The sequence below is a fragment of the Hemicordylus capensis genome, chromosome 7 (assembly GCF_027244095.1).
Source record: "Hemicordylus capensis ecotype Gifberg chromosome 7, rHemCap1.1.pri, whole genome shotgun sequence".
Classification (NCBI taxonomy): domain Eukaryota; kingdom Metazoa; phylum Chordata; class Lepidosauria; order Squamata; family Cordylidae; genus Hemicordylus; species Hemicordylus capensis.
In genome coordinates, this window is record NC_069663.1 from 34,608,867 (window position 1) to 34,622,629 (window position 13,763).

Here is a 13,763-nt window from a genome sequence, read left to right on the forward strand (position 1 = left end):
CTATCCTGACAGCCAGTGAAAGATTTCTGCTTCTGTATCCCCTTTTAAAGCCATCTAAGGTAGTGGACACCATCACATACAGTGGCAGTAAATTCCTTAAGTTGATTACATGTGTGAAGAAGTCTTCTGTCTGTCTCTGTCAGCTGACAAGATGAGCAAGGGAGACACATGGCATTGATATATATATACATATATATTTAAAAAAGGTTTATTGCATTTCATGCAGCCTTTAAACACATGCATTGACTTATCACAGTTAACTCATATATAGAACTCATATTGGTGTGTCCAAATGTGTTTCCAAAATAATTCAAGGCCAACTTTAAAGCCTTCAGAAAATCGTTTAATACAGGAATGGCTTTGGGCAGGGATTCTGGAACTTGGGTGCCTGGATGGTGTCGGACTACAATTCCCATCATCCCCAGCCTTTGGCTGGTATGGCTGGGGATGATGGGAGATGTAGTCCAACAGAATCTGGGGACCCCAGTTTGAGAATCCCTGGCTTTGGAGATTTGTCCCTGAAAGCTGCAGATACCAATACTTAGGCTTAAGATTATAAAGAAAGAGGAGGGGAAAGTGGCGGGGGGGGGATCTCTCTCTCTCTCTCCCTCTCTCACACACACACACACACACACACACACACACACACACCCTGACTGACAAAGATGGGATGCATTCCTCTAGTGCTAAGCAGGATGGCACAGCAAGAAGATGCTGGAAGCCAATGTTTATTGGACAGGAAATGGGGAAGAGGGGAAAATGTTGAACCACCGAAGAAACGGGGAACTCTAAGATGAATCATGTTGTTTGACAGAAACCTATACAAATCTGTCAGTTAACTGCATGGAATTGCTGTGATGTAGAATTTGCAATTTTTTTAAAAAAAGAAAAAAGATATTGCATCATCAGTTTGTGGGGTATTCTTGCCCCCTACTAAATTGAAGTAGTCCACAGAATGCACCACAGGTCAGAGCCCATGGAGGCTTTGTAGCAAATGAAGATTTATTTTAAGGAAGGGATTGGGGGAACAGGGCGGGGGGGGGAGAGGGCCTCCAAACCAGGTGGGCAGTACATCGGAATCAAGTTGATGCAAATTCCCTCCTTTCCAGAGGCCTTCTGGCTGGGCCAGTTCAGTCCCCTGAAACCTGGGGGGCCTGTCCATCCGTCGTCTGATTGGTGGATTGGATAAACATAGGCTGGGTGATGTCCTGGCCGGCAGGCATGGTCACTTGCTGGATCTGGTACAGTTGCTGAAAGAGAAGAAGTCAGACCCTGCTCAGGTCCCCCCTTGGATGGACCAATTCGCAAAACCGTCCGGCGCCACAGAACCATGGGACCCATTCTGCTGGACCAGACAATTCAATGTGCTGCTGACGGACGAGATCTCACCTCTCTCATCCACCCACTGGGAATAACTGGTAGTTGCCATCACTGCATGAGAGTACTCCGTTTCACTCACAAGGATGCAGCCAAAACCGAGAGAACATCACAGCCTTCAGACACCCTCGTTTTGATGAAGCAAATGGAACTGAAGGGCAATTTTTATACAAGCTGGGAATGCCCTGAATCTCCCCCCCACCCCCGCCATGAGAAGAGTGGCAGGAATTCCTGCAACCCTGTTCCTGTTCGGCCAGCTCCCACAAAACAAGGCGGCCCATCCCCTTTGGGAGCAGGTCCAGCTACACCAAGGCACTCCACTGACAGCTGCAAGGGAATCCGGGACTCCTACCTGTCCATCGGTGAACTGGCTGAACTGCTGCTGTCCTTGCTGGACTTCTGTCTGCGCGATCTGTGGGGGAAAAAGAGGACCGACATGGAGATTTGTAGGCCCATCAGAGAGAGAGAGAGAGAGAGAGAGAGAGAGAGAGAGAGAGAGAGAGAGAGAGAGAGGAGTCCACACTCACACCGTAATTCCGCACCTTTATTTATTTATTTGATTCATATAACACCCTACCAAAAATGGCTCAGGGCGGTTTAATGCCGAGATGGAATATTGCAGAGGTGGGATATTGGAGATCCTCACATCCAAGCTCAAAAGGCCGACTTCACTCCAGCACGCACCTACTCCCGGGCTGGTATCCAAGCCCCCTGCAGTTGTGAACGAAGCCTCCACTTTGCTCCCATTCACTTGTTCTCCTCGAATGAGAATGGGTCTCCGAGCAGGGCTGCCTTCGGCTCTCAAGCAGCTGTGGCCCATAAACTCCCATCAACCCCAATCACACATTATTTTGGCTGGGGAGGATGGGCGTTCCAGTCCAATAAGGGCTGGAGAGCGAAGGTACGATATGCACACGATACGGCCACCCTGCGGAAGCTAAGCAGGCCTGTTGTGCGGTCAGTGCCGGGGGCAGGGGAGACCCGTGTATGCCACTTTTGGTGACGGGGCTGCAGCTCAGAGGTGAAGCATTGGGTTTGCATGGAGGCGGCCCCACATTTGCACGCCAGCAACATCTCCAGGCAGGGCTGGAAAAGACTCCTGCCTGAAGCCTTGGAGAAGCCGCTGCCAGTCAGCACAGACCAGGGCAGCGCAACCTCAGCCCTCCAACTGTCTATGGACTACAACTCCCACAATCCCCAGCCACAGCAGGGATTATGGGAGTTGCAGGAAGGCGAAGGTTATGCAGCCCTGGGGTAGACAGTACCAAGTGGACGGACTCATGGTCTGTCTCAGGATAAGGCAGCTTCCTCGGTTCCAAGCGAAGCATCACACTTGCTTGTGTGGAGGAGTCCCAGACTCCAGTTAATGGGGCAGGGTGGGGATGATGTAGCACTGGTCCTTCAGTGGGTGGGTTGGGGCCAGTGTTCCCTGGAACAGGGATTCCCTCTTGTTGACTGCAACTCCCAGCATCCCCAGCTGCAATGGCCTTTGGCTGGCAATGATGGGAGTTGTAGTCAGCAACATCTGAGCATCCCCGCTACAGGGAACACTGGTTGGGACCCATACACCGCTCGCACCTGGGCCTAAAAGTGGGTGGCGCCATTTGGAGGAGAGGAGAAGGAAAGGGGCAGAGGGAAGAGAAAAGGAAGACCGAGAAGGAGAGACACAATTGTATCTGGTCAAAGATGGCAAGTGGGTTCGGGTCGGAAAAAGCAGAAGATTGCTGTCATACTGGCTGTAGGGACTGGAAATGGGATCTGGTGCCTGAACAGGTAGCTGGCAGGTGGCCAAAATAAAAGCCTGACCTATATTCAGTTATTTTATTACATTTCTATCCTGCTTTTCTTCCACGGTGGATCTCAGGGTGGCACACAGGGGGTCCCCGGCAGTCTCTTACCCAGGCCCTGAGCAAAGTGGGGCCTGCTTTGCTTCAACAGGGTCCCTGCATCTATCTTATGCCTCCTAAGACAGAATCCCCAACCCTGGTCTGCAGTCCCCACCATCTCCAGCCACAATGGCCTTCGGCATGATGGGAGCTGCAGTCCACCATCTGGGGACCCAGGGTTGGGAATCCTGCCCTAGGAGATTGAAGATGGGTGCAGGAAAGAGGAAAGGGACAGGACTGAGCTGAGTCTGCCAAGCACTGGACACCATGCGTGACCAGATCATGGCTGACTTCCACATTCCAGCATTTAAGAACACCAGGATCTTATCTTGGGTGTGCTAAGATTTCTCTGGTGCATGCAAGGGATTTCCTGGAAGTGGGTGTTGTGCATTTTAACAGTTTCTTTCTAAACAGTCACATGCCACGCTTTGATCCAAAAGGTAATCAGAGTGGCTAACCAAGTTCACACAGCAGTAATTACAGGAGGAAGCCACTAAATGAAGTGGCACAGCATAGCAATCCACACACATCCCCATAAAGAAAGAGCTAAAAGCCCACTGAAATAAGCCGACTGGCCTATTGTAAGAGAGAGAGAGAGAGAGAGAGAGAGAGAGAGTGTGTGTTTGTGTTTTCTGGGAGTTATCAACTCCAGTGTGCAAAGCTTCAGGCCTCGAGCCCTGAAGATCAGTAGGTACCTGCTGTGTGTTGGCTGCAAGTGTCTGGATCTGGCCCTGCACCACCTGGGTGCCAGACACAGGCTGGGCTAGGCGGATATACTGCAGCTGGCCGGCATTCAGCTGGACCTAGAAAAAGAGGACACAGAGTTGGTAACCTGAAACATGTAAGTTGGCTTCTCGTTTCCAGAAGAGACCGAGAGGCAGGGCTGGATGGAGTCGGAGTTGAAACAGGAGCCCCCTTGCCCACTTGCCGTGGAAGCCGCACGTGCTCGTCTCAGCTGTCAGTGCAACTGTTCAGAAAACAAAACGTCTCGTGCGAACCAAAGCAGAGCCCTCTGTCCCTATTCCCAACTGAGTTTTTCCTCCCAAGAGAAAGCAACGCCATCATTCAGGATAAAATTACCCCTACAGAAAGAAGCCCAAGGGAGCTTATTTTCAGCCTGGATCCTGGCCACCGCATGGCATCCGCTGAAGGCACCGTCACCACAGAAGAGGTAGCAATACCAACCCCTGGGTCTCTCACTGCACGCACTGGCCCAGAAGGACCTGCTGCCCCCAAGCCTGGAGAACCTGTGCACCCAACTGCCTCTCCAGAATATTTCCGAGTGCCATCTGTCCCCCTTAACATTAGATGCTACTACAGGACATGCAAGGTAGTGTCTTTCAAACGAGCGGGCAGGGATGGATAGGGAAGATCTTCACAGCACATCCCTATGTGTTCTTACCTGGAAGTCAACCCAACTGCGTCCAGTGGGTTACTCCCAGGTAAGTATGCCTATAATTGTAAACTTTCACACAGGGGTAGGCCAACACCTTGGCCCTCCAGGTGGTGTTGGACTACAACTCCCATCATCCCCTGTGCACAATAAACTGTGGAGAGCCAAGGTGGCCCACCCCTGCTTTAACTGATCAAGGGCTCTTGGCCAGCCATGCTCCAAACCTCCAGGAAGAGAAGTTCTGAAGCTTGGGAGTCTGGCCCTCAGCAGCCGTTTCCAGCGTCTTTCCCCCTGCCCCAGAGCAGCCCCCTCCCAACCCTGTATACTTATGCAAGCTCGGGGCTCTACACAGTCCTTTGGCACTGAAAGCCACCTGCAGGGGGGGGGAAGGCGACACGAGGCACCTCGTTAAAGTCTAACTGGAATGCCTAACTAGATGAACAGAGCAGACTCTCGGGAGCTCAACTAATTGCTCTGCAGCAAGCAACTAAAGAATTCTTGGCTCTGAGGGAGGAGACCAGTTAGAGATAAATTCCATGCCCCTTCTCCCCACCCGCCACAAGCAACTCTATCATAACCTGTTCCTTGATTTACTAGCTTCTTAAATGCAAGGAATATTTGATGCGAGGGAGCAACCAGATGTCCAACCCCGAAGGGATTCTACCGGGCGTGCTTTTTCTGAACTTCTAGATCCTAGAGATGGGAGAGAAGGAGGATTGTATCGGAGCTGGCTTGGAAGGGGAGGAGATCTTTAATCCTGGGCAGTAGACTCAATACAAGTCCCTTGCTGTGCAAAATATAGGGTACTTTGTGTGATCTGAATGATGCCAACGAAGAAGGGTCTAAACCCTTTAAGAGGAGCTTAGACAAATTCATGGAGGAGAGGTCTATCAATGGCCACTAGTCTGGATGGGCGACAGGCTACCTCCAAGCTCAGAGGCAGAATGCTTCTGAATCCCAGTTGCAGGGGAGCAACGGCAGGAGAGAGGGCCGGCCCTCCCCTCTTGCCCGTAGGCTTCGAGTGGCATCTGGTGGGCCACTGTGTGAAACAGGATGCTGGACTAGATGGGCCTCCTTGGGCTGGATCCAGCAGGGCTGTTCTCTGTTCTTATGTGAAGGACAACTTCTTTTAGAAAAAGAAAAGTGGCGGGGGGGAGGGGGGCAGAAGCTTGCAAACAGGCGCCCCTCCCGAGGCAAAGGCCGGCAAGAGAAGGTGACTGACTGGGGGCCTCTTACCGGGATCTGCTGGATCTCGCCTGTGTTCGTGATGATCTGCTGCATGACCTGCATGGTCTGCCCCGTCCCGCTCTGTGCTTGCTGCGTCTGCCCTTGCGGCTGCGCCTGGACAATCTGCACCTGCTGACCTTCGCCAACTTGCATAGTTACCGGGGTGGCCTGCAGGAAGAGCACACAAGAAAAGCATCCTGAGTCTGGGATGGCGCCCCGGGGAGAGGGGCTCGGGGGTGTCTCAAGCCGGGCTGCTCTCCTACAACCCGCCCCGCTCCCTGCAACAAATACTTACATACTACTTTTCAACAAAAGTTCCCAAAGTAGGCAAGAAAGAGGAGGAGCAAAAGAGAAGAAAAGGTGGGGGGGGGGAGAGAAAGAGAAAAAGTTCCCTGTCCCCAAAATCTAAAAAGAAATATAAGGTAGACACCAGCAACAGTGATTGGAAGGATGCTGTGCTGGGGATGGATGGGGCCAGTTGCTCTCCCCCAGCTAAATATAAGAGAATCACCACTTTTTAAAAAGGTGCCTCTTTGCCTTAGCCCATGTCAGAAGAGCATTGTGCGCTGGTCAGCCAGCAGCGCAACCAAGTCATCTTTGACACAGCGCCCCCCGGGCCCTGCGCCAGCCCTCCGGAAGCCCCTCCGACCAACCTGCCCTTGCTGTGGCTGCGCGATGATGATCTGTCCCGGCTGGAGCGTGGTGGTGGACGTGGTCGTCTGCTGCCCTTGCTGCTGCCCTTGCACCTGGACAGCGGCAGGCTGCTGGGCAAGCGTGAAGTAGTACTGGACGGGCTCCGCCGGTGTCACGGCTTGACGCACCTCCTCCTGTGCCAGAAGAAGCAGAAGCAGAAGAAGAAAGCCAGTGAGGAGCCAAACCCAGCAGCCCAAGTCCTCACCCGGGTGCCTAGCTCGGCAGCTCCTGCAGCGTCACAGAACCGACAGGCGATGCCTGGAGTCACCTTGGGCAAGCCGACATGAAACACACAACCGGCTCCACTAGATTCAAGGAGCCCTTGGAAACCAAAGCGTCCCAGTCGTCCCGAGAAGCGGCAGTCCATTCCGTCGGCCACCCTCCCGCTTTCTCAAGTGCTGTGCATTCATACATTTGCTCGGCCCAGAGAGTCCTCCCATTGCCCGCCGATCTAGTTCACGCCTGCCCACTCTACACTGGACGATGGGGCTCCAGTCCCAGAGATAAATATGGGGTGCAGATGTGGGACAAGGTCAAGAATTCTGGCTTAGCTGGCCAGTAGCAGGCAGCACACAAACCCAAGGATAAAGTCTGATCCCGGTGCAACGTCTCTGAAACGTCTCCCCTGCCCAGGCTCCCTCTGAGTTAGGCTAGAATAAGCCAGGATCGGCCTCGATGTCTGAACCGATCAATATGGGCTTAATCTAACCCACTGACTTGAAATAAGCCACAACCTTTAACCAAGGTCTGAAGCCAGTTACAGATCATGGTTTACTGCAAGCAAGTAGGTTAGCATCCGCCTGGGCTCTTTGGAGGAGGGGCAGGGGAGAAAACTGGACCACGAGTTTCGAAAGTGCTCTCTCGTTCTGGTTTCTCTCACACGGACTTGAGGAGCAGAGCGCCTTTCTGTTGGGAACGGCTTCTCATTCGGCTGGGCAAAAGGAAGCCTGTGAAAGTCAAAAACCCCTGCGGCTCAGCAGAGGTGCCGGCACCCTTCAGACTGGAACTTCTGCCCTGCAGACAGCTTTCTGCTATGCACCATTTTTGGCCGGGGTGGCGGTCCCACTTTATGCAGATTGGTCCATGGTCCAGGGTGGAGGAGGAAAGCAGCACTGAGCAACCGGCAGCCCTACCTCTGGGCAAGAAACTTGAGGAGAGCGCCTTTGGGTCTCTGCCCGTGTTGCAAGCGGCCATTAAAGAATGAACTCTTAACATGAGCCAACGAAAGATTGAGACATGTTTACCCAACAAAACTCTCCTCCACCCCCCACCCCCGCATTTTTATTTTTTAAAAGCAAGGCACTCCCTAGACAGCAATGTGCAAGAGGATTTGAGGACCGAGCGTGTTGCCATCGAGTCTTCTAGTCGAGAGAGAGAGATCAACTGGCCAGGGCTGCCAAGAAGGTCAATCCATGGCAGAAGGCGTAAACAACCTTCTCCCAGCTATCACAAAGCCACAGCTGAGAGTGTAGGATGTTTACACGCGCTGCAGCATGGGCCGTGCTGGATCTGTGGAGCACCTGCCTGGCCTTGTCCACGGCCTTCTGCTGCCTCCCCCACCGCCAGCCCACCAGGAGCAGCTCCTCCCAACGTGAATTCTCGGCCGAAAGCAGACCCCTGCTAACTGAGCCAAGGGGCAATTCTCTTCTGTCGAGCAGGGGGAGAGCAACTGGCCCTCTCCCGCCCCAGCACAGCACCACTCCAGGGCCTGCTGTCTACCTTGTGAGCCTTTTGGGACAGGAAATCATGTCATTTGTTATTGACTTCTCTATGTAAACCGCTGTGCAATGGAGGAGCATGTCGAAGGCAGAGGCAAACCGGTAAGAGGATGCGACACCTTGCCGTTGCCAGCCGCGGCCCCTGCTCTGCCCAGCTCTGGCCCAACGACGACGCAGTCAGCTCCACATCCAGTCCCTAGACCAGCCAAAGAATCCGGGAGTCCTAGTCGGACCCCAGCGGCCTCGTGGCACCCTTGCCACTTGCCCAGTCCGGGTGGTGTGTTCCACCCTGCACGGGAGAACCCACAAGGTCTCAGAGGATGCGAGGCAGAGCAAGTCGGCCTGGCAGCCCCCTGGAGAGTTCTGGGTGAGCAACGTCCTCCAGCAGGGGCCAGACCAATCAGACTAGCCCTTCGAGGCCCCTGGAGAGCAGAGAGGTCTCAAGGGGCAGCCCCCTGGCCTAGGCACCTGCCCAGGCCAAGTCCCTCTTGGCCCACTGCCAGCAGAGGCATGCAGGAGAGCTGGTCTTGGGGTAGCAAGCAAGCCTGGTCTCTTGCTCAGCAGGGTCTGCCTTGGGTTCCTTTTGGATGGGAGGCTATATGCGAGTGCTGGAAGATACTCCCCTCTGGGGATGGGGCCGTAGCTCGGAGGCAGAGCATCTGCTTTGCATGCAGAAGGACCCACATGCGTGACCCCCCCCTCCCGGCATCTCCAAGCGGGGCTGGGAAAGTCTCCAGCCTAAAACCTTGGGGAGCCGCTGCCAGTCAGTGTGGATGGACCCATGGCCTGACTCAGTAGAAGGCAGCTTCCTCGGTTCCTATGACTCTGAGGTATCTGGCACAGAAGGAATCCGGTTGTCCAGGGGCTCAAGCTGAGCGAGGCCTGCCCCCCCCCCCCGGCTCTCCAGTCCTGGGGTCTCCTGCTTCAGGAGTTGGAGGCTGGCTCTTGCAGCCCGACTGCTTCCCACTCCTCCTGCTCCAAGTCCCTGCTCAGGCTGGGGGCCGTCTACTTTGCTGACTTGTGAGGGGTGGAGCAAACACCATAGAGTACCAAATGCTGCATGAAGTCAGCCCGTATGTACTAGACCGCTACCTCGGAAGTCACTGTCACATTACACTAAGAATACACCTGTAGCCCCTTCCCAGAAATACACAGGTGACAATCCAATCTCTTGACATAAAAAGTATACATGATTTGGGGCTGGGGGTGGGGGAAGGGAGAGAAGCATTACTGTTTTGGAACAAACAGCTCCTGCAGGGGTTCTCAAACTCGGGCCCCCAGAGGTTGCTGGGGATGATGGGAGTTGTAGCCCAGCAACAGCTGGGGACCCAAGTTTGAGAACTCCTGAGCGTAAGACAGACACCCACAAGCCGCCTGCCAGGTTGTTGGAGGCCAAGAGGCAGCGTTTGCCAAGAATGGCTGGAACGGATTCCATCATCCTGCAAGGATCTCTTGGGCAGAGTCACTGACTGGGGCTTGAGACAGCTGGCCCTGGCGCTACAGAGTGGGCCAAGAACCTTTACTGGGGAGGGGGGGGAATCCTTTTACAATCCAAGAAGAGCTGGAGATCCCTTGCAAGCCGACTGAAGGCATGCGTGTTCTTCTTTATCATCTGTCCTCCACCAACAGCGGAGTGCCAGACATTCCAGCTTGCTCAGCGAGATAGCGAAGGGAGATGCCGGCTCCATTGTGTTACTAGGGGCTGAAAACAAGCCGCAGCAACGGCCGCCGCTGGCAGCAGGATGAAGCCCGGCTCAAACTGGTTCCGACGCCAAGCCATTTCTGCCTGGAGCACTGCAAAATATTAACCAGAGATGCAAGCCATTAAGATGCAGAGGGTGGCTCCACGCTGTCCAAAAGCCCCTTGGATGCCGGCCTGTTGCCATCCTTGGCACGCCGTCAGGAGAAAGCGCTGCAGGCGTCCCCACGCATGGCCTCCGCGGCCGCCGAGGAAGGAGAGATTTAAAGGTGCCCCCAACTCGTTGCACATTTGTCGGAAAAGCCCCGTCGAAACCAAGTCCAGCGAGCGCTGGCATTCGCCCAGGAAGGAGGGAAGGAATGCAGAAGACGACTTCAGAGGGCTGCGCCTGCCCACCCAGAAGTGCCGAAATGTGTACTGAAGCCCACAGGGGCTGGATTCTGCCTGCAGGGACTCAAGCAAACGCCACACCTGAATTCTAGAGAGGTGGGGGAGGAAACCAAAAGACGACAGGGGACCTGCTAGTCGGCCAAGAGGAAAGAGGGCTTTGCTTTCATTTCCTGCTTTGTATCTAGGGATGTGCACGAACCTGTTTGGAGGTGCTTTTACGGGCCTCCGAACACGTTCAAACACCGGGAAGTTCGACGTTCGAAGGCGGCGGGAAGATCACACTTTAAGGGTGTGGGAGGGTGCACTTATCCCTCCCGCTCAGTATTGGCAAGGTCCTACAGGGCAGCAGCGTACCTCTCTGCTGCCCCATTGGCTCCTTGGCCCGAAGAAGCTGACGGGTGTGCGCATGCCAGAAGCGTGCTCACACACGTCGGGCGGGCTCGCGCGCAAGAGCACACATGGGCCTGGCGTGCGCACGGGCGCCAGCTACTTCCGGCCAAGGACCAAACGGGGCCGCAAGGAGGTAGGCTGCCGCCCCGTAGGACTCTGCCAATACTGAACGCCGGCAGGGGAAAGTGGAGGGAGGGGTAAGTGCACCCACCCCTGCCCGGTCCCGTGCATAGCCGTATTCGTATCCTCAGCTTGAAACATGGCATCTCCTTTGCACAGTGAGTGGCATGCATGCTTCAGGTTCCGATGGCAACATGCCCTCCCTCACACCTGTTTGCACGGTGGGGGAAGAAAACATGTGAACACATTGTGATGCAGAGGTTCTCAAACTGGGGCCACCAGGTGTCAGACGACAGCTCCTATCATCCCCGTCACAGTGGCTGCCATTGTGACTGGGGATGATGGGAGCTGTTGTCCAACACTGTCCAGGGACCCATGTTTGAGAACCCCTCTTGCAACGTGTTCTGCACACCAGGCCTCTTCAAGCACCGCGATGCCTTTGTAGCGGAGCTTTTCTGCCATCCTGGACACGCAGCCCTTGCCAGGTGGAGGAAAGACGCCCCTGAGAGGTTCTGAAGCACAAAGGGGTTTGTTTTAGAGCCACTTCCAAACATTCCAGGCATATACATTCGGCACTAGCAAGAATGGAATTTGGAAAGAGCCGCTCCCTGTGGTCATCGGGCGGCAGGAGCAGAGGCTGCTGTACTGACGTGGGGTTGGATTTCAAAGGGAGCAAGTGATCCTTGCCGTGATCCCGGAGACTCTGCTTCCTCAGAGATCAAGAGGCTATCTTAAGCACTCCAACGGCAGCAGCCGCTCTTGGATAACCCCAGGCCTCCCCAGCAGTGGCCGTGAACAAATGGGAAAGAACTGCTCCCCGGATCTTCAGCCCCCGAGAACCAGTCACTCTCTCTTGCAGGAAGGAGCAGCCACGTCACTGTACAATTCAGGAGAAAGACAATCTAATGAGCTGCTGCTTGCACAGCCCTATAGCAGCTATTCTCTAGCGGACGGCCCATTAGGGATGTGCATGGACTGGTTCGGCGCTCCTTTTGTGGAGCGCTGAACCGGTTCAGAAGTCCAGCGTTCAAGCCGCTTCGGAGGCGGGGGGATCTTTAAGGGGCAGGGAGGGTGCCCTTACCTGCCCCACCACTCCCCCCCCCGCTGGCACTGTCCCCAAAACTGCTGGTGCGGTGCTGCAGCATACCTCCTTGCATCCCCGGTCAGCGTCATACCGGAAGTGGCAGATGCACGTGCCCCTTAAAGCCGCCCGCCCCCCCTCCCCGCGAGTGCACAAACCAGTTCGTGCACATCCCTACTGCCCATCAGGCATCAACCCTTTAATGCTGGGGCTCTCGAACCAGATGTTGCTGGCCTACAACTCCCATCATCCCCAGCGACAAGGGCTAAAGGTGCGAATGCTGTTCATCTACTGGCAGGCAGACTGCAGAAGAGCCAGAAGCTCAGGCCAGCTTACAAGACTACTACGGACAAGCACACCAAAAGGGCTGGGGGAGAAGAGAGAGGAGCAATAGAGGTTGCCTTGATCGCCCTGGAGGGGAGATGGGGAAGGAAGAGGAAGAGCTCCAGGGAGGGTTGGGAAAGACTGATTTGAAACCCGGGAGGGCCTCTGCCAGTCCGGGTAGACAATACTGAGCTAGATGGACCAAGGGTCTTCTCTATTCCAGTATAATCCACACCATCTATGGGACAGAACTGCAAAACATTAACATTAGTAAAAACTTACTGGGCAGTGACGGAGAGACGGAACTCAGGATAGGAGCTTACTTGCCACTAGCAAAGGCGGGTGACATTTTTGTAGGAAGAGACATATCTTGGAAAGACTCTCCAAAGCAGATTTAAAGCTGCATCGGAAGAGGTGACTGCAAACATATTTGGCCTCCGGCTCAAGACAAACCGGCTCCATTCCAGGGCGACGACTGTGGCAGCCTGCCGCTGTAAACATCCGACTGAAAGCCCCTTTGAGCACCACACAGCTTCCAGTCAAGGATGTTTACAGGAGCAACGACTGCCCCAAAAGATGCAGGCCGCAGCGTCCTCGAGTGGGGCAGGCGAGACCAATTCCTGCCTGGCTGTGGGAGAAGGTGGAGTCTCCACAGAATCTGGGGCGCCACTCTGGATTGCTTCTAGGCGGAACTGGAGTCTTCCAGAAGAGGGCTGCTCTGCAATTAGCATCCTTCGCCCTCTTCAGTGTTGCGGTCTGAATACCTGGCCAAGGTTTGGACCAGTCAAGCGCCAGCCCCAACGAAAAGCCCAGAAAGCTGCAAGGAAAATGCCATCAGCCTTCTCCCCCTTCCCCCCCCCCACAAGATCTCCAACGGTCAGCCACAAGGCATCATTTTACACAAGCGTTAAGCAACCCCTGGACTTGGGTGACTGAATTTGGAGCCTTCCACTCATCGGCCGGACACGCAAGCACCTGGCAGAAACCAAAAGCATCGTGCGCGGGCGGCTGCTTATGCAACGGGAGCCTGCTGTGCAGGTAATCAAGTACCCAATTGTAGATGGCACCGGTGGGGGGTTGCTCAGCACTTCTAATCAATCTGCACGCTGCTTTGCACGACTCCTCAAACATTCAATTACCCCTCTCAAAGGCACCAGAACACCATTTGTCACACTGACATGACAGAAAAACCAAGGGTTTCAAAGAATAAGACACATGAAGTACAGCTGGCAATCCAAGCAAGACCCTGGACAAAAGGCAGAGCCCAGCTCAAGCTGCGAGAGTCAGCTGCTCCCGCCACAAAAGGGAGGATGTCAACTCCAGCAGGCATTTGGGTCAGTGGGACAGAGATCTCCACGCAACCACTCTCCCCATTCGTAGGCTGCAATGCGTCTAGGTCCTAAGACAATACTGAGCTAGATGGACTTATGGCCTGACTCTGTATATGGCACCTTCCTATGTTCCA

At 54.5% G+C, this 13,763-nt stretch overlaps 1 protein-coding gene across 1 annotated transcript in view; it reads right to left on the minus strand.

Annotated features, from left to right (window-relative positions):
• Nucleotides 1-979: 979 nt before the first annotated feature.
• Nucleotides 980-13,763, minus strand: part of NFYC (nuclear transcription factor Y subunit gamma) — a 56,897-nt gene continuing 44,113 nt past the window's right edge. The window contains exons 6-10 of the mRNA XM_053267149.1: nt 6,537-6,710; nt 5,893-6,051; nt 3,959-4,066; nt 1,730-1,789; nt 980-1,250 (exon numbers count right to left, since the gene is read on the minus strand). Coding sequence (XP_053123124.1) covers nt 1,131-1,250; nt 1,730-1,789; nt 3,959-4,066; nt 5,893-6,051; nt 6,537-6,710 — 621 coding nt within the window. The 3' untranslated portion in view covers nt 980-1,130. The remainder of the gene's footprint in view (nt 1,251-1,729; nt 1,790-3,958; nt 4,067-5,892; nt 6,052-6,536; nt 6,711-13,763) is intronic.